General features: G+C 32.8%; 2 protein-coding genes across 13 annotated transcripts in view; both read right to left on the reverse strand.

Annotated features, from left to right (window-relative positions):
- Positions 1 to 6,633, reverse strand: part of LOC105340614 (spectrin beta chain) — a 28,372-nt gene extending 21,739 nt beyond the window's left edge. For 10 of the 12 annotated variants that reach the window (XM_066087360.1, XM_066087368.1, XM_066087366.1 and 7 more), the window contains exons 1-5: positions 6,478 to 6,633; positions 3,213 to 3,362; positions 1,563 to 1,714; positions 1,053 to 1,226; positions 699 to 871 (exon numbers count right to left, since the gene is read on the reverse strand). In XM_066087360.1, coding sequence (XP_065943432.1) covers positions 699 to 871; positions 1,053 to 1,226; positions 1,563 to 1,714; positions 3,213 to 3,333 — 620 coding nt within the window. In that variant the 5' untranslated portion in view covers positions 3,334 to 3,362; positions 6,478 to 6,633. Of the gene's footprint in view, positions 1 to 698; positions 872 to 1,052; positions 1,227 to 1,562; positions 1,715 to 3,212; positions 3,363 to 3,736; positions 3,759 to 4,642; positions 4,915 to 6,477 lie in introns of those variants that run through there. The other 2 variants (XM_066087358.1, XM_066087359.1) reach the window with 2 other exon arrangements.
- A 156-nt stretch (positions 6,634 to 6,789) lies between these two features.
- LOC105340613 (vam6/Vps39-like protein) lies at positions 6,790 to 19,885 on the reverse strand. The gene is made up of 26 exons (XM_011446757.4): positions 19,694 to 19,885; positions 19,149 to 19,214; positions 18,775 to 18,842; positions 18,622 to 18,664; positions 18,114 to 18,208; positions 17,766 to 17,837; positions 17,558 to 17,596; positions 17,335 to 17,427; positions 16,947 to 17,130; positions 16,525 to 16,645; positions 16,156 to 16,273; positions 15,601 to 15,730; positions 14,836 to 14,978; positions 14,503 to 14,637; positions 14,182 to 14,323; positions 13,969 to 14,055; positions 13,687 to 13,760; positions 13,296 to 13,394; positions 12,996 to 13,113; positions 12,673 to 12,798; positions 11,776 to 11,878; positions 11,641 to 11,686; positions 10,318 to 10,467; positions 9,775 to 9,909; positions 8,107 to 8,198; positions 6,790 to 7,975 (listed from the first exon to the last, which is right to left on the reverse strand). The coding sequence occupies exons 1-26, from the start codon at positions 19,764 to 19,766 to the stop codon at positions 7,894 to 7,896; spliced, it is 2,634 nt and encodes an 877-aa protein (XP_011445059.3). The 5' UTR covers positions 19,767 to 19,885; the 3' UTR covers positions 6,790 to 7,893.
- Between the last annotated feature and the right edge of the window lie 83 nt (positions 19,886 to 19,968).

Consider the following 19,968-nt stretch of genomic DNA (forward strand, 5'->3'; position numbering starts at 1 on the left):
ATTTAAATAGAAAATTGGGCAGTTGTTACAGTTGTTGCAGTTGTTACACAGGATTCAGAAATTGCAACACAGACTGCACACTTCTGATTACTAGGTTTTCATCTATTCTTGATCTTGACAACTAGAGCAGTCCTTGCATTCCTCTACTAAAGAAGAGCATGCTATTCTCTACAGTATATATATTACATTGGCTGACTTAATAATGAATTATCATAATCGCAGTTCACACTGTTATATCATTTCAAAAGACAATTTCCCTGTTATCTTAAGGCATTCTTTCTTGACCTCTCAGTAATAACTGTTATTTCCCCAGACTACAGTGCAGTATAGGTCTGGGTAATCTGTAAGTATTGATTGGCTGACATGATCCATGAAGCATGTCCACTATACAGTCTGTTGGCTTGGCTACAGATCTTGACACATCATCACTTATAAGAACCTGTACAAGCAAGGCAGCTGTTTTTCCAGTCTTCCAGACTACACACATTGATGGAATCTCAGCCACTTATAATTTTTTCTCTCTTCCATGTTTTGCTTACAGCTTATGCAAACATTTCTAGTTTCCAGGGACTCAAAGGATATATAAGCATTGAGGAAACTTTGAAGGATTTTGAATTTCTAATCAGTTCTATTCTATAAAAGAATAAATTATTTAGTCTACATCTAGACTGATATAGGGGACATAACTACTGCCTAACCTGTGTTTGTGTATAAGGGCATTGAATGCCAGGCCATCTCTCCAACTTGTTGTGAAGTTACGAACATTAACATTAGGGTATCCCGCAGTCTTCATCTGGCACCAAAGTAACAGAGCATCTTTAGCTGATTTTGTCTCACTGTTGTCAGTTTCTTCCACTGTAATGTCTTGGATCTACAATTACAGTAAATTATGTATGATTAACATTACTTTATTTGCAAGTTCCTAAATGAAACGTTTGGTAATTTTGGAAATAAGTTGTACACATTGTAGTATGGATGAAGTACGATGATTACAAATGCTTGAATATAAAAGGTTCTGAATTTGCATGTGGACATTGATTTGGCATACTAACCTGGAATCTAAGAATGATGGTCCAAATGAGACCCAGTGTGAGACGTGAACTGCCATCCACAATATCGTGTGCACCCATGTTCTCAAGGTGCACTTTTTGTTCATGTAAAAACTGTAGTGCCTTGTCTACATTTTCCAGACAATGAATCCTCATTTTTCCTTTGGTGGGGCGAGGCTGTAATTAGATGTTAAAATCGTGACAATAGAGTTCTTGCAATTGAAAAATCAAAATTGATAATGAACATGTAATTATATATTAAGGGCAAAGTCATTCATCAAGAAAGGGGAACTGATAAATTTGATTGATTTGAACTAAATACAATCAGTTCACAAACTTGAAAGATATGGATCTTCCTCTAGTTTAATTTGATCTCTACTGAGTTATTTATAAACATGTATAGATATATACATAAATAACATTATAAGCAATAAGCAAAATCAATATTGGACAATTTGGGTCTTGTCTGCAGATAATGAGAGATGAAGAGAAATATTGTCGTAGTTTCCATACCAGTCTTTCCCCAGACAAAATTTCCAGTAGTTTCATGAGCATTTTGCCGTCTCGGAGATCTATGTAGAGGTCCTGAATTCGGCAGCTCATTCGAATTAAGTGCGAGTTCACCCATTTTTGAAATGTCTTCTTCTGTACCGATTCTCGTTCATCTGTAATGTTAGTGATGAGAATGCATTTCTATTTTTTCATATGTTATTCTTTCAATAAAGATAATCTGTTTAGACTAATAAACATAAATGCTTGAAAGAAAACATCTCTAATATTTGTGTGTACTGACTGCACGTAACACACATTATGTATAACTTTTTTCTTGCATAAATACACAAAGGATCGATCATAAACACAGTGTGTTACACACCATCAGAACAACAGCTGGTATTTCCACTCTACTGCATTTCTTTAACCTAGAAGTCCATTCACACGACTGTACAAATTTTTACCTGTAAGCTTTTTAATCTTTTTAAAAAATTCCTTTTCTTGTAACTCTGATGTAACATTTGAGGATGTCATTTTCATCCATTCCAACTAACTATATCAAAAGTATTATATCTTTCAGCATGGTTCTGAGGTCAGCTTTCATTAGATTTCATTACATTTGCTATACACAGTTTATTAACAATGGCTGCCATCAATAAACAAGCCATCAGTGGAAAGCCTTTTGACAGGAAATGGCTGGTCTCCTTGCTTCACATCAATTGCAAGATTATTCCCCAGGTTCAGCAATGATGATCATTTCATCATTCAATGAATGAATACACAATTCACAACCATAACTTGGGACCATGAATTTTCATCAGCGAAACAGTACATCCGTCATTTTATTAACTGTGTTACAAATGAAACAATGACCTTTGTATGTAATTGTATTATAATAGTGTATACGGAATGTCATACTAGTGTCTTGTAAAGTGTTTTCATTACTGAGTGAGAAGAACAGCTAGCTTAGACACAATTTCCTTCCTCTGAGCACACAGCAAGGACATTATGCACAACCACTAGGGAAACAATTTGAACAAAGTACTGCTCTCAGCATATTCAGTTGCTAACACTGCAATAGTGTTTTAATTGACTTCTACTGAAAACTTAAACTATTTAGAAAAATATGCAAAGAACGTAAACAATCTCATGTAAATTAATGAGATTGTCACTTATTTTTTTTCTGTCAAAATTTGTACCAGTACTTTGTAGAAGGTATAACTTAAAATATTCTAAGAGGTTACTGCATTTAAAAGTCTGAATTTCTCAATGAAACAATTATAAGGAATGCTAAAGGAAACAATTTAACTTTAAATAAAAACATAGCCTTTTAAGCCATGTGTAAATTTATCTGTCTGTAATTACAGTACACAGTACAAATGACAGGTCAGTCAATGAACATGACCTGACCTACATTTGTAAAGTTTAAAGCGACGCCAAGTTTATTTGCGCACCTACTTTATGTTCAATAAAACTTTAAACAATGAAGTGAATAAAAAAACGTGCATCATTCGTTTGTCCAAATCAGGCTCAAATTTTCAAAATTTCTACCACACGAACATTCAAATTCATCAAAAATGTTCATGACACAAAACAGCCAAGTTTTTAATTATAACTCCCATGCTCTTATTTAAGTGTTAATGCTTTATACTAATATTCAATATAATGTACCTGCTAAAGCCTTGATCCTGGATCTTTCAAAGAGTTTGGAGGAGTTGCTTCCCGGATCAAAGTCTTCATCCATCCCCGACTCCCATCGGACTCCATTACTATACTGCTCTATCTCCGTCATGGCGGCTGTTTAGCCTGGCCACAACTGACCTGGAATACAAAATGCAATTGGTACCGGTAAGTATCAAATTAAAAATCCAGAGATATTCACATCAATGCCTTTCAACCAGTTCTCTAAATAATACATTGTTTATTGGCCTGATGAATTGTCATACATTCACATAAATATCATACAAAAAATAAGAGGAATGAACCAGTATCTTTCTAAAAGCATTTGATTGATAATATATTTTGCTTTTACAAGTATAAAATCTGAGTAAACTAACAAGTGACATTTCATGCATAATAAAATCTTCAGAAATAATCACCTGTGTAGCAAATATTTTAACTTTCTCTTTGCAAAACTCTTTTCGATACCTTTTCAAGTCAACAAGCATACAATTTTGAGTAAACAAATGAGTCACCTTTTTTCCACATACACAAGGTGCTACGAATAGTCCCCAATGAAAGTTTAAATGCAGAAGTGATCCGTCAACAAGTGTTGTATGGCAGAGAACACAATATTGATCTGCATTTTTGTTGATGGTGTAACAAATGTAATATTATGCAGTGGAGAGAAATGTGTTTATGCAGAAAATAAGAATTTACATCACAGGTTTCCTATTGATACAAGTAATACATGAAGTGGCAGACAATAAAATAACCCCCTAAAAAAACCTTTGCAGTTCCAACTACTTTTTAAAACATCCTCCCTCTTCCTTCAAGAAGATCATCCGTGTAAAACAGCGGATAAAGTACTTATCCCACTTACAGATCATTTGAATGTAATCTTGCATCCTGTATGCATAACTGCTGATAATTGCCCCTTGAAAAGTGCTACCATTGAAGTAACAATGAGCTATTAAACTAATTTAATCACAATTATGGACCTAGTCTCACAGCCTTCTGGGCCCTGTGATGAAAATATGCATATTATGTAATGAGTGTGTGCTGTCTGCTCAGGACAAATGCAAATGATTGTCTGATCATCTGGCTGGATAGATAAAACTGCTCATATATCTAATTGATAACATCAGTCATTCAATATGAAGTCCTTTTTTTATCTGACAAGTACATACAAGATTACGTACTATACTCCACAGTCAAACTCTTAACTTTACAATCCTCTCCCTCTTATCTACTTTTAAATACAATCACAACTCTGCATATTGTAGTAGCAGGTCCTTTTTTTTCGAGAACACACTCAAATTACCCTATAAACATATCAATATTCTAATTTGTTTTCATTGAAATTATTTTTTGGTATATCAGATTCCTCTTCAGTCTTTTTTTTTTTTAAATAACCATCCAAAACATAAAATTTAACTTACTGCTTCAAGAGACTAATCCTTCCAAAATATCGCAGAGGCAAAAACAGAATCTGGTAATTGACTCTAAACACAAAATCCAATTAACAATTTACATCCAGCTTTTTTAGACTAAATCACAAAATATCAGAAGAGAAGAATCTCTCCCTTGAAGCATCCTGAGCAGCAAACACAAGCTCACAGTGTTCACAGAGAGGGGGAGATAGGGAGGGCTGTGGAGCTAATTACCACCGGGTCAGATTTCACGCTGAGCTCCTGGATGATGCTCCCAACATCTGCAAACAGTATACTACTACACACAAAACACAGTCACCACTAGGCAAATACCTCCTGTGTACAGACAAACACTCCTCTACCATCATTACGACAATGGGCAACAACTTTGAGCCAATAATACCAAGTTATTACCTCAGCATACAGATCTATCATACTGTTTTATCGGAATCTTTGATCAATTATCTCAAGTCGAATAAAAGTGATTCATTCCTCTGAATGTCAGCCAAACTCCTCTGATTCTTGGAGAAGTATCAAAAGTGCAAGCTTACATGAATTAAATAAAAAGTAATATGTGATGCCAACTCAACAATAAACATTAATATAGAGTTATAGACAAAATTGAAACTGGCCCACATCTTCAAATCACCAATTAAAACATTCCTCTCTTATCACTTAGGGTCGATGATGGACACTCATCATTAACTAGGACAAATAAATATGAATTTTCCGTTAATCAATCTGTGGTAGCCTGTTTTCAGACTCATTGATTTACCATTACTAAACAAAGGTGCCGCATTAACATTGATCATTTATCTCTGCAATTAGGAATGAAGCAAACCTCCTGCCAGTAAAAACTGTCTGTTTGTTTTCCCAATAGAGTTCACAAATATCCAACAACTCCATACAACACTGCATATTTTATGAGTCTTACTTTGCACATCGCAGTCTTATACAAAGCAAAACCTATTCAAATAGTTTCAATCTTAAGTTCAATGCAATTAACCCAATCTGTATACATTGCAACTATACCAAATACTTTAGCTCAAGAAGATGGAGCAGGAAATGTAAAGGGGGGGGAGGGGGGGTGAGTCGTTAAAACGAGCCTGAGAGAAGAGAGCATTCATTGGTCATTAAACTTAATGAACCAGAAGTTGATGTGTACCTCCTCACTTTCATTGATAAACACTTTACAATGTAGGGACAAAAATGACATTGATCATTGATAAATTACTTTACCATGTGCCTAATAAAAATGGCACCAGTACTACAAATGACGGGTCATTTTCTTCATTGTAACTCATACCGACACTGATAACAAATGACAGAAAAATCTGCAAAAGGGTAGTCTTAAAAAACAATCTGACCCTCAGGACATCTATAAAATTGTGAACATAAAAAATTGAAACTGTAACTTTGACACGCGTTTAACTCAACTTTCATACCACATCAATAATTAAACACACACTATTATCTGCCCTAAATGAATGAGAGTGCACAACAATGTATTATGCAGAAATCGATCGATAATCCTAGAAAAATGGAACCCCAAGATATGACGTTTCAGGCATCAGTATCTGCAAGGTCGTACGAATTACTGTTGAATATTGAAAGCAAGACCAGAAGATTAATTATTTTCCAATCAAAGACGATTAAAAACTTCTTGACTAGTTAAAAAACATTTATAACTTCAATTTCAGTCATTTCTTGTACGCCTTTAATTCTATATTTTGAAGTTCAAATAAAAAGCGAACGCGCCATGTTGAACCGACTTCACACCAAAATACAAGAAGTTGTGAAGTGTTCCAACTTATAAACCCCTCATCTGATCTGAAAATACTTACCGATATCAATAAGTTATATATCTATTTTTCTTTTCTGTGTCCTTGAATTAATTCCAATTTTACGGTATCAAAAATGCAAGCTACCGGTCCTGGCTGCTGAAGATTGCGGGAACCCAACCCGGCCGATTTTGTTGTTTAATTATGTAAAATATAGTTCGCCGATAGCAGTAAATCTTTTGCTTAAGACTCGTTTTAAATGTAATTTAATTCAAATCATACTCAAGTATTTACAGTATGAAAGCAAAAACAAATAAACATAAGGTCAATTTTACAATACTTTTTATTTTTTTATTTTGTATGCAGACGAAGCTGATATGCGTATGAATACAAAATTAGTCCATATATGATGTCATCTGCATCTAAAAATAGAAATTCTACACATCAGGCAGTAAAGCTCACCTGGATTTTTATTTGTAGATCTCTTTTTAATAAGCAATACTTATTTACAAATAAATTATGTCAACAAAAACATATACAAAATACCCTTTATAAATGCAAGAGCTCTTATTTTTTTATAAGAGGAATTGATAATCCGATACAATCAGAGACATTGTTATATAAATAATTTTTAAACATTATAACCCAGGTACCAGTACTTACTTTTATACCTTTTGCAAAGCTAACTCTGTGGCTGTATGGCTATATATTGAAACCTGGAGCATTTAGTGGGATTATTTCAAAACAGAATTTGTGGAACTTTTTTACTCTATTGATTGAATGTTGCTAGCATTGGACACGTCAAATGTACTTATGAATATCAAGCCAAATAGACAGAGATATTAATCCATGACAGGCTGTTAAATAATACTTACAAAATAAATGTAGATAAATTTAGAAAATCTTTGAGTTTTTACAAAATGCTGATTTTTTTTTATTTCTCCAATGTAGTGCATGCAAGTTCATAAGATTCACATTGCTTTAATTACCTGCTATCCAAACAAAGACACTAAAAATAGCATTTATATTGATATTTAATACTTTATATGTACATGTACATTAAGCACTTTATAACAATATCAACAAACAATATGTTCTAAATATAAGCATATAGATTAAGTGTGCTTATTTTAGAACAGTGCATCAAATATTTCATCTCCCTCACTTCTTTTGAAACAGACCTTAATTTCAATACACAAGAATTGGTATTTTGTTGATATAATTGTGCCTATAAACTTTCAATAACTTACAATTAACTGATAATAATAAAAATAAACATGCACACCTGATTCATATACTATCAAACAATACTACATTGACATAATGAGAGCAACCAAGGGATAAAAAGTTAATGTATACATATTGGTCTTTCTAGTCAGTGATGTTTTTGTATAGCAATGGATTAAGCCTGAACAAGACACTAACAAAATGAACACAGCTGTCACTTTGATAAACAAATTATGCTTTCAGGTTCTTTATTCAGACTTCCACTGGGCACTCTTTGGGGTCTTTACAACAGTAATAGTGAACAATGACTCCATTAGGATACCTCACAAAGGCACTGAAACAGAAAAAAAACATGGTTCTTAATATTAAACCAATATTAAATCCTCAAATGATGAACATATAGTTTTAAATTTAGCAGGAAAAATTCCAAAATACAAGTCTACATAAAAAACAAATCTGACAAACCTGTTTCCAATTTTCTTGCGACAGACCCGACACATCTTTTCATCAGTGATGGTTACCTTACACTTTTCATAAAACATTCTTTGTTCATGCACCTGCAAAGCAAAAAAGTCAAACTGAATAAATTATTCTATGATCAACTTACTAATAGAATACCATAAAATTCATAACACTGAAAAATAAGAATGAATTCGGTAGTTTAAAAAGTATGAAGGTTCTAACCAAAATTGGATGAAATTCTTGTCAATACACACGACTGAACATTTTTAAGAAAGACAAAACAGGTCTGAACAGACAGTGTTAGACACATCAGAAAAAGCATTCTGTATTTACAGAAAAAAATGTCCCTGTGTAAACACAAACCAGCCATATATGAAGGTGATTTACATGAACATGTGTATATATACATGTACTTTTATTCTTAGAGGGCAATAATATAGTCTGTTACTGACAAGAACAAAATTAATATTACAAGATTTCTTCAACATAGGAGTGAAACCTTCACTCCTAGAAAACAAACTGCATAATTTGATTCACACTTCAGTGCTTTTTGGGAGTTGATTCTAATCAACTCTCCTATGCAGTTACACTGGCAAACCGAAAGTGAAACAGTGTTTGGACCTAAGCACAAATCATCATCGCTGACAAGACTTACGGTAGTTCTTGAAAATAATTAAAAAAAATTGATGTAATGTATGCTGAATTCGAAGCATTGTTTTTCAAGGAAACTTATCTATAAACACTTTGTAAATAGTCTAATTTTACATAATACGAACAATTTAGATATTTTTACAGTCTCATGTATTCTTACGCCAGAGTTTAATATATCAACCAAACGCTCGGCTGTCTCCGTAAATCTCCGACAAGCAGAGAGGCTCTCTTGCTTGTCGGAGATTAACGGAGACAGCCGAGCGTCTGGTTGAATGAGACTAAGAGTTCGATATCAATAGTGCTTGGATCCAATTTTTAGAACTGCTTTGATTACTAATACATAGTTTGAAATCTATCTTTAAATATTACACAACATGATTCATATGGGTTTCTAGAAATTCTTGTCGGAAAAGTAAAAAATTCATATTATAAAAAAGTGCGTAATTCAAATACAGACCAGAAACTAATTGCCATGCAAGATAAGTTGATTTTAAAATAAATGATAATCGATAAAATCAACTCCCGTCAGTACTTCAGTACTTTGATTATAATAGTTACATAGAATGAAATGAAATCTTCATTATACCAGGATGCTTGAATAATATCACAATTTTTAACAATGTTGTTCTTAATAAAAAGACTTTTAAGGATTTTCCCTTAACATATACTGTATATTTGTATGTTCAACTTTGTAACTATCTTAGAGCCATTTCTTTGGGGGGGGGGGGGGGGGGGGGGGCATAGTGTACACAAATTTAACTATATACTACCTGGCATATCAGAATACTTGCAAAGCAATCACTCAAATTGTACCACAATAGTTCTTCAAATGATTTTAAAAGATGTTTTCCCTGAGAGATCAATGTTGAAACTTTTCACTACTCCTTGGAACTCATCACTGGAGTGATGGTATGAATAAGTTAAGTATATGCTTTTTATTAAGTAAAATTCCAGACACTTAGACACTGAAAAATATGGATGAATTTCCTTGCTTTTAAGTCAAACAGTATAAGAGTATACCTGGAGGTTCTCTGCATACAACATGCTCTTCAACACTTGGTTTTTCCTCCTAATCATGGCCTGATGTTCCATCACATTCTCTAGGTATGCCAAAATTTCTGACATTTTGGTTGTAGATGGCAAGAGTTCAAGTGACTGTTGATGAAATAAGAAATTTTAACTTAAATTCTGGTATCCATGCAGAAATCAATCTTTCTTCTATCTGTACTTAGTAACAGTTGAAAATACACGTACATGTAAAATAGCAAATAAGCTCACTTAATAGAATTGAAAAAAAAACTGGTTCGGAAAATAAAGAATTAGCTTTAGACTACATAGTTACAATAAGCTGATTAACCCTTCATTTTAATACACCAGAGGCATGTTGAACACATTGAGTGCTCAGGAGTGCATGCCAAAATTTGTATTTGAGGTATAGAGAAATTGGTGAACACTTGTGAGCAATATCTCTGCTGAACAGGCCTCTGGAATACTTCCATTATAAAACAGAAATGTACATTAGTACATTGTACTAACATAACATTAATTCACTAAAAAACATACCTTGCTAGTGTCAATTTTTGGAGCATGTTCCTTCATAAGTCTCAAAGCAGCATTCATGTTGGGTTTTGGAACAATTCCTTGACTGGCTGACACGCCCAAAGTGGAAGGGGAAGGAGGGTCCAAGTACATTTTAAGTAAAAAGAAATACACCTGCAAAATGAACGGAAACCATGAACAGTGCATCTCAAGTACCTGTAGATAAAGCAGAGGTTCACATTCTTTGAAGACATAACATGAGACAAAATCAGAAAAATGAAGCTGAAAAAGTAACATTGACTGTTACTCAGTGACACATTGATGTCAAGAAAGTGACACACTGATGTCAAGACAGTGTCACATTAATGTCAAGTTAGTAACACATTGGGTAAAAACAGTGACACATTGATGTCAAGTCAGTAACACATTGATGTATTGATGTCAAGAGTGTGACATATTGTTGTCAAGACAGTGACACATTGATGTCAAGTCAGTGACACATTGATGTCAAGTCAGTGACGAAATAATGTCAAGCCAGTGACATATTGATGTCAAGTCAGTAACATATTGATTAAAAGTCTGTGACACACCAATGTCAAGAGAGTATCACATCAATGTTAAGCAGTGACACATTGATGTCAAGCCAGTGACATATTGATGTCAAGTCAGTGACATATTGGTATCAAGTTGGTGACATATGGATGTCAAGTCACTAACACAACAATGTCAAAACAGTGACACATCGATGCCAAGATAGTGTCACATTGATGTCAAGTCAGTAACACATTGATGTAAAGACAGTGACACATCAATGATAAGACAGTGACACATTGATGTCAATTCAGTGACATATTAAAGTCAAGTTGGTGACATATTCTTTCAAGCTAGAGACACATTCATGTAAAGACAGTGACACATTGAAGTGAAGACAGTGATATGCTGATGTCATGACAAATTGAACTCATGGCAGAAAAATAACTAATGCTTTGACAGTAAGACAGAGATGCCAAAATATTGACATTAATCTTTAGACCTAAATATTAAAAAAAAATTGCTGACTGATTGTTCAAGCAACTAATATATTGTATTAAAACAGTGACATAATTTCTGCAATGCCTGCCATTATTACTTTCATATAGACAAATATGAAGAAAGAAAGCATTCTTTCACTTTATAAGTTTACAACTTATGTAAACCTTAAAATGTTCAATATATAGTTGCTAAAAATACTTTAGAAAGATGATGGTTAACATAGCAAAATAATTTTCATTATTATAAAAATCTCTAATTTTTTTTCATTTATATCTGAAGATGCATTCATATATCACAATAAAATCTCAAACTTACATCTTTTAAGCTGTCTTTATCTTTTCTGTAATATTTCTTGCAGTATCTGAAATTAGTAAATTGAAATTGTTTAGGCATGAATTCATATTGATTTGAACTTCTCACTGAATTTTCAACAGACACTGTGCATCTTACTCCTCTGCCAGTCGATCATCATGAAGAACATGTACATAGATCCCGAGAGCTTGTTCATGTCTGCCTAATCTACCCAACAAGATGGCTCTCTCCTCATAGAAACCTGTTCATATACAACAGCACAGGTCTCCTTTATATTCGCTTTTTATTAAAATACATCAATGAATGAAACAAACAAGAAAAAGAAGAATAAATGAAAAGTTTTAAGTTGTCATTTACATTTCAATACAAGAGGCTCATGGGCAACATCCATTACCTGAGCAATATTTTGAATTATGTCTGTGTAACTACTGCACTCTTATTCTATATTACTTACAACAACAGAATTGTGTATTCATAACTTCTCATATTCAAAACATGTTCTTGAGAAGATGACGAATATGTGAAAAGTTTTCAATACAAACAACTGGTGCAATAAAAATCTTGATCTGAAAAAATCACTTGACTTTAAGGTGGTATATGGAACACAGCTATATTTTGATGTACTTACTACTGAAATAAACAATCATATAATCAAGTATAATTTGATAACTTTTGCTTTCTCAATTTTGTCACCTACCAACATAGTGCAAGGGTTAGAGCATTAACTACGAATCTGTAAGTCAAGAGTTCAAATCCCGCTTGGGTTTTTATATTTTTCAACTTTCCAAAAAAATTTTAAAACATACTATTTGGTCAAACATTGTTAAATTCGAAAATTCTAATCTAGTGAAACTATCTTAATCATAATGTACTTTTATCCACTTTAATATCGACAGGTGTCCCATACCCCCTTAAGTACAGGTGAGCAAATAATACCTTAGAGCATGTATCACAAAAAGTTCTCACTTGAGCCTTTAGCTGATCATAGAGTATGCATAATAGAAATCCTAGCATATCACAGAACTAACTGCTTACCCAATGGGAACCTGGTGAGTAGCCTTTCTGGGATGTAGAACTCCGACATGTTGAGGAACTTGAGGAGAGTACTGCGGACCTGGCCTAGCTCCCCTGGCTCCTGCCCCGCTCGCTTTGGAATGTGTCCTACACAATCAGTAGAAAACTTTTATTGTCAGTTACTTACATTTCCAAAAAGTCATTATAACAAAGACAGTAAGCTATTAAAGAAATAAAAACTTTAGAATATAAATTTCACATGTGAGGGTCTGGTGCCCAACATATATCACCAGTACATGGTAATTTTTGTTAAAAAAATACCAAATATTTCTATGTTTGATTACCTTCTGGAAGCCCTTGTAGGTATTCCTTCATGAGCTTTTGAACTTTCTCCTGCAGTAATTGGGCTAATCTATTGTGGAATTCAGGTGACTTGTCATCACACTTCCAAATGATGTGTTCCTATATAAGATTTAAATCAGAGTATTATAACACACAAAACACCACTCTGCTTGGTTAGCTACTCAAACAAATGTATCACAGGATTACATGGAATTTGAAAAAACATGTAGTGATCTATCTATCCATAGTCTATATAATGATTTTATTTAGATTATACAGACATACGTGTATACAAGACTTACTAAGTATGGAATGGCAAGTTCACTATTGATATTTTCTAAATAATTTAAAACTTCCTCTCTCGGGAGATTTTCTACTTCGGGTAAATCCTCTGTAAAAATCTGCAGATCAGATGAGAAAAAAATAAATAAAAAAGAACACCATTACATTGCTTACGAAAAAATGAGGTACATTTCTTGACAAAAATTACAAAGCATTTGAAGGAGAACAGCACTAAATATACATGTTACGCTATGTACCAGGTAAATGAAATTTAACCCTATATGTACCTTAGCAACATACAAAATAGAAAACCAATTTCCAATTAAATAAACTTTTTGCACTGGATTCATTATAAATTAGATTTCCTATGCTATCATGTTATCTTTTTCTCCTTATGTTTAACACACAAACCTTGAGTCCATCCTCTTGGTGCTCCTTTAACACCCATTCAGCATACTCAAAGATCAACTTCAGATGCTCCTTACCTACAGGAATAATCAAAGTGTCAATCCCATGAGTCTGGCAATTAAATTTCATCTACCGGTATATCATATGTACATGTATAGGTGCATATAAATGTACAAGTAGGCTATTCATTTATAACAAAATACATGTACATGTATATCTTTTATATTTGTTTTTACAAATGAAGTCAGAAGACTTGAGCAAGTTAAAATTTTAATATTCACTCACCTAAATGCTGAAGATACTGGACAGTTCTATCATGCCCTTTTAGTGGAGAATTAGGTCTGGCAGCTTGTTTCACAAGAAGCTGGAGAGCTAAAAAAAAAAAAAAAAAAAAAAAAGGCTTAATTTTTTTTAATGGATAAATTATACATGTAGATTGGTTTCTCTTGAGGACAAAAAAAATAAAAAATGTTATTTCTGAGAATGTTGCATTATTACCTTTCTCATGTAAACCCTTTTTTTCGTATAATATAATGAGTTCGCTAAACTTTTCTTTCTTCTTGAGAACTTTCTCACTTTCTTCAACATGACAATTGTTGTCCTTGAGGCGAAGCAATGGTGCCACAAGAGCGTCATTGGTCTAAAATACATGGAGGCAAAATACTTACACTTAAATGTACATGAGTCATTAGTCAGAAGAAAATCGAATATTTAGTCAAATATCATATTAAATGTACAATTTTTTCCTTGAGTAAATGCATAAAAAGCTAGGTTAACAGCCAAAGAACGATTAACTTCGCTCTTTTTCATTAGAAGTACCTGAAGGTAACACTTGAGAAGAGTTGTGTCTATAATCTGACTCAGTTGTTTCTTAGATTTTATTGTCACATCTCCTTCTTTGATGGCAGTGGTCTCAATCTCTTTGTTGATATCCTTTGAAACTTCTTTCCTTTTCTGTTCAAACATTCAAGATGCATTAATGGCATTATCAGTGCATTAGTTCATATACTGTATGGAATGATATTTGATCATGCATATCATAGAAGAGCGGTTTTACAATTTTAAATGAATTGGACCAAAAATATGATTATTATAAGCAGCATGTTGCAAAAATACGATAAAACAGCTTATATCCACATATCTTAGCCTCACCTGAGTGAGGTAATCTTGTAATGCCAGTAATGCCTTTTCTAGTTCCCCTCCCTCTAGGTCAGGAGGTCTCTCAGGATAGGTTAACTGGTTCCTAAATTCCTGGGGGAGCAAGTTTGGGTATAGTCCTATGACATGGGAAGGATCTACAATATTTAAACAACAGTCTTTTGATCATGCATATATATCTAATTTTGTTTAAAGCATGAAATAAACCCATTGTGATTTACAATGTACCTAAATTTCATGGTACCTAAGGTATCTTAAAAAGTCTAAATTCATAACCTACTAAAATCATAATCCATCCATGCTGCAATACTTTTATTTGCAACTATAATGTACATATAAACAGACAAATCAAAGTGAAACTTTTTTGTTATTATAAATAATACCCATGTTTCAATACATGTAGCTGCTCTAGAAGACTAATATTCTAGATTGAGATGCAAAAACAAAAGTAGCAAATAATATAATCTAGCTTTAAATTGGAAATGGTCGTTCTGACAAAGGATCAATGAAGTCAGAATGTCCCTGCCTTTTTAAATTACCTGAAGAAACAATCAGCAACTTGTAACTGTTTTAATATACACTCGAGTAACATCTAATATAACTAATAGATCCTGTTTCACAGTTGATACTCATAATATGGAATAATTCCTTTTGGAGTTAATCCATAAATCATTTGTGGATGATAAATATACTTGTGATGCACTAAATGAAGTTTTTCCATTTGTAACAATTATGATTCATATTTAAACAGCATCTGACCTGTTCCAAGTTTGACAAAAATGGCCATCGACTCCTCAAACTTGTGCTGACAAAACTGGTGAAATGCGTAAAGAGTCCTAATTCTGTGTATGAGTCTGTCCTTTTCTTCTGGTCTGTCTTCTGTCATGTCCTAGTAATAAAATAAAAAAAAATTAATGACATGTATTTAGAAGTAAAGAAATGTAGAATAAGCTCTCGATATCTCTTTCTTGGCCTGTACACACTAAATCACTCATACAGCTACATGCTACAACTCCTTCCTTCCTTCATATATTCATAAATTCAGATGCATATAATTATTTAATGAGCGGAAGATTGTAATGTCATATATTTACATTTACCAAGTATGATCTCCTTTATTTCTTATGGAAATTTATCCTCTAACACGAGTTATGTAAAGCAAAATTTTAAACCAGTTTTTGTACCATTTTTTGTGTTTTGGCGGGTAATGTAGTTTTTTTTCACCCTTATTCCAATATTGTTGAGGCTTCTGTAGGTTTTAGGGTCTTTATTTATCACACATATTTGAAACACATATTTGTTATTTAAACTTACAGCTAATTTCAAGGCCAGTTCAAACTCTTTGCTCTCCAAGAGTTGCTTGATCTGGAAATTTAGAGATCTAGGGGTAAGCTTCCACACACTGGTCTGAGATGAGATGTATATATGTCCACTGCAAACAGACAAAAAAATACTTATCATCTCTCAAAAATATTTACCCCCAGTGCATCAACAGATTTCTTGTCTTTTGTCAGAATTCAATTTGCCTGCACATAATTATCAAAATTACGTACAGTTTTAGAGGGTGTTTGAACATAAATAAACATAAATCTAAAATATTGTTCATATTGTACATAACAACCCCCCTCCCAAAATACAAAGCATAAAGATTTGATTAGATTAAATATAAACAGCCTTCCTTACCTCCCTTGACAAATGGTGTGAGCTTTAGAAAGTGGAATATTCTGAATCATCAGTCGAGGTTCCACAGTCCGAACTTCAACATACTTTGGTAACACAGCAATCACATACGGTGGATTATTTTCTAAAACGAAAGATGGCAAGCGTGGCTTTTTACATCTACATGTTCATGCACTGTTATAATGTATCAGGTCAAGTGCTGACACAATGGTTAATTTTATTACCATATTATTGAAAAGGGGAATGACTCCATCTTTCAAATTAAACCAAAAATTGAAATATTTCCCACAATAAATCCAAAAATAAAATACCTGCCTGTAGCATTATAGTTTGAACCTTTTGGCCTGATTACTTAGAGATTATATTGTTTATAAGCAATAGTAGTACAAATGTGTTGTATAAACAGTCAGTGATTTTCAACTTACCAATTTGAATGGGTAGATCAGACCAGCTGATGGGGTACCTCTGTGTCGGGTTGCCGTCAGAGTCGATCAGAATGGAGGACTCGTCCCGCCCCAGCATCAACCTGTCATCATCTAAACGAGCTATGATTGGGTCCTGCTGTTTACTGCCCAAGGGAAATAACTCTTTGGTATCACCTGAATTGACCTAAAGAAAAAAAAACCCACAGATATTTTCTTATCAAAACCATTTACATTATCCACTTTTGAGAAATACAAAAGGAAACCAACTCAAAAAACATGTATTGCTTTCCTCACACCTATTTAATTTCATTTATAATGAAACTTTAATTTTTGTGCATAACGTTTAACTTCCTGAATTAAGTAGCATGAATATATGATTCTGAAATACCTTGACTAGAAAGTACTCTCTTTTATAAAATCCTACACATATGGAATCTTTACACCAGCACATGGCTTTTGGGACTTCATACAATGTGAAATCCTAAGAATTGAAATTAAATGTTAAGTAATCTTACATGGCATCCAATGTTAATTTCATACAATAACATTAGAGTTTCAAAGTTTCTGGAAATATCATATTTTTGGTCAACATTATAAGTGGTTTGTCATACCTCTAAGTCATGGAAGGTTTTGTTTTTCCAAAACATAATCTATAATAAAAAGAAAATATTTGGAAGTGAGATACACAAAGAATTGATATGACTTCTATCTTGTGTGAATGATGGGAAAATGTTTATATTCATGCCAAATATTTAAAAACATGAAAAATGATAAGTAATTAAGAGCTTATTGTTCTGAATGACACAACCAAACATTTACCTGTAATTTCTTCCTAACAGCAACACACACACGTAACATACATTGGTCACCCCCTGAAAGAGTTTTTGCATTCTGAAAAGAAAATTCAAAGTAAAAAATTATAGTGTGGTTAAGAGGTGAAAATCTTAAGTTGTTAAATTATCTAGAAATATAGAATTCTAGACCTATTACTGTCTTACACTATCATAATTTCTGAATCTCAAAAAAATCACCACAATGAAGTAAAATGTATGTCCATTGATGGAAGTAATCATGGTAAATGAATTCAGATGTAAAGCATTGTAATTAAAGTGTTGGTGATAACAAAGCTCATTCCATGTTTATAAATGCAATGTACAATGTAATTACCTTTACATCTACTGCAAACAATGTGGCCCCTTTTGTTCTGCTAAGACATACTATTAACTGGAAAGTCTTCAGGTCATGTACACTTAACACATTCTCTGAAAAAAAATTTGTTAAAAGTATTGACTGGGGTCTTGCACACAGACCACCCAACCCAACTTTTATAAACATTTTTACACAATGTAAATCAAAAGCCTCTTTGAAAGATACAGTTATATCTAACAGAATGAGCATGAAAACATGATAAAAAAAAAGACTAGCTCTGGTATAACATTTCAAGGGAGTTTCTGATTCTATTTAGCTAATAAACCGAATATTTAAAAATATTATTGTTGAAAACCTCAGTCAAGTCTTGCATATAAGCTAAATAAGCCAGTTCCATTTTCTCCATACAAATCTTTAAATTTCACATGTCTTATTTTGATTATGTGCATTGTAGCTAGTATATTCTTCAAAAATCTTTTCCAATAAAGCATTGCAATTTAATATGAAGAGCTATAACAAATCTTACCAGTCAGACTTATCAATAAGAAGAGTTCTGGGACTGCATATAGCTGTGTAAAAAAAAAGATTTTTTTTTTGTTATTAAAAAGTATAAAAAATAAATGAACAACTTTTCTTTCAGTGGTGGATTAATCAATACATATCTATTCTTTGGTCATACCTGGGTGATTGGTTTCTTTCCAAAGTTCTTATTTGAACGTTCCAACACTACATCATACTTATTATCCCCTAAAATATTGAAACAAACTTGACATAAAAATAATGATAACAGATGATAAAAGGTCTTTGGTTTATTTGATAGTGTTTTAATTGACTTTGGGAATCTAAACAAACTCTTCAAGTAGCACTGAAGTCTTTAAGTTAGACCAATAAAGTAAAATCAAGTTACATGTACTTATTTAAACATTCTTTCTCATCGACAATGAATGTTGCATGTAAAAATCTGACCAAGACGAACACCAAGAATATGCAATTCCCTTTGGTAATATAGTAATTACAGTTGAAATGGTATACTAGTATGCTATTGAGACATACCTGTCCCCCTTTTTATTTTATATTGAAGTAAATGTCCTTCCTTTGTACCAACAAGCAAAATGTCATCTAAAAAATAAAATGTGAAATTTTATTACTTTTGCTTGAATGTTGTTCAATTTAAAACTATACATTAAATTGTAATACACTGTACCGAGCGCAGCGAGAGGTCGAAAATTATAAGCATTGAAAGAAATATAAAAAATTTGTGGAACAAAGAAAAAAACTTTTATGTTTTACATATGAAACATGACGTCATAATGTAGACTGAACATGCATCGTATAATTTAACTTTTGCTAATGATTTTAGAAGACAGGCAAATTTTACTGAATAATGTACTCTGTGTTTCAAATATAATTTATTTTACAAAAAAATAAAACTGCACTGTATTAAATCTGCGCTCGATCAAACGGTCACACAATTAGCTTGTTGATAAAACAAAATAGGTTGACGTTTTGTCATGGTAAAACCAAGATATCACTTAGACTACAGAACAACATATTCTCTTTAACATTTTCAAGTCAGGAACTAAATCAATATACATTACCGTAGCATGCTATGGCTTCAATTTTCAGAGGCAGCTTTTCCAATAAGGTTGTAGATTCATATGCATCATGCATCTTGTCATTTGTTCAGTTGTCTTAATCTAAGTCATAATTAAACACCCCAAAATAAAAAAATAATTCTACTGTTCTACTTCTAGTTTCTCTTTCTCACATGACACACACCGAATTTATCTCCAATAATAAAGAGCCGCAAAGTTTTACGATCCCGAATTGATTATCTTATTTTCTACAATTTTATATTGAAAGTGAAAATTTT

The sequence above is a fragment of the Magallana gigas genome, chromosome 6, assembly GCF_963853765.1.
Source record: "Magallana gigas chromosome 6, xbMagGiga1.1, whole genome shotgun sequence".
Taxonomy (NCBI): domain Eukaryota; kingdom Metazoa; phylum Mollusca; class Bivalvia; order Ostreida; family Ostreidae; genus Magallana; species Magallana gigas.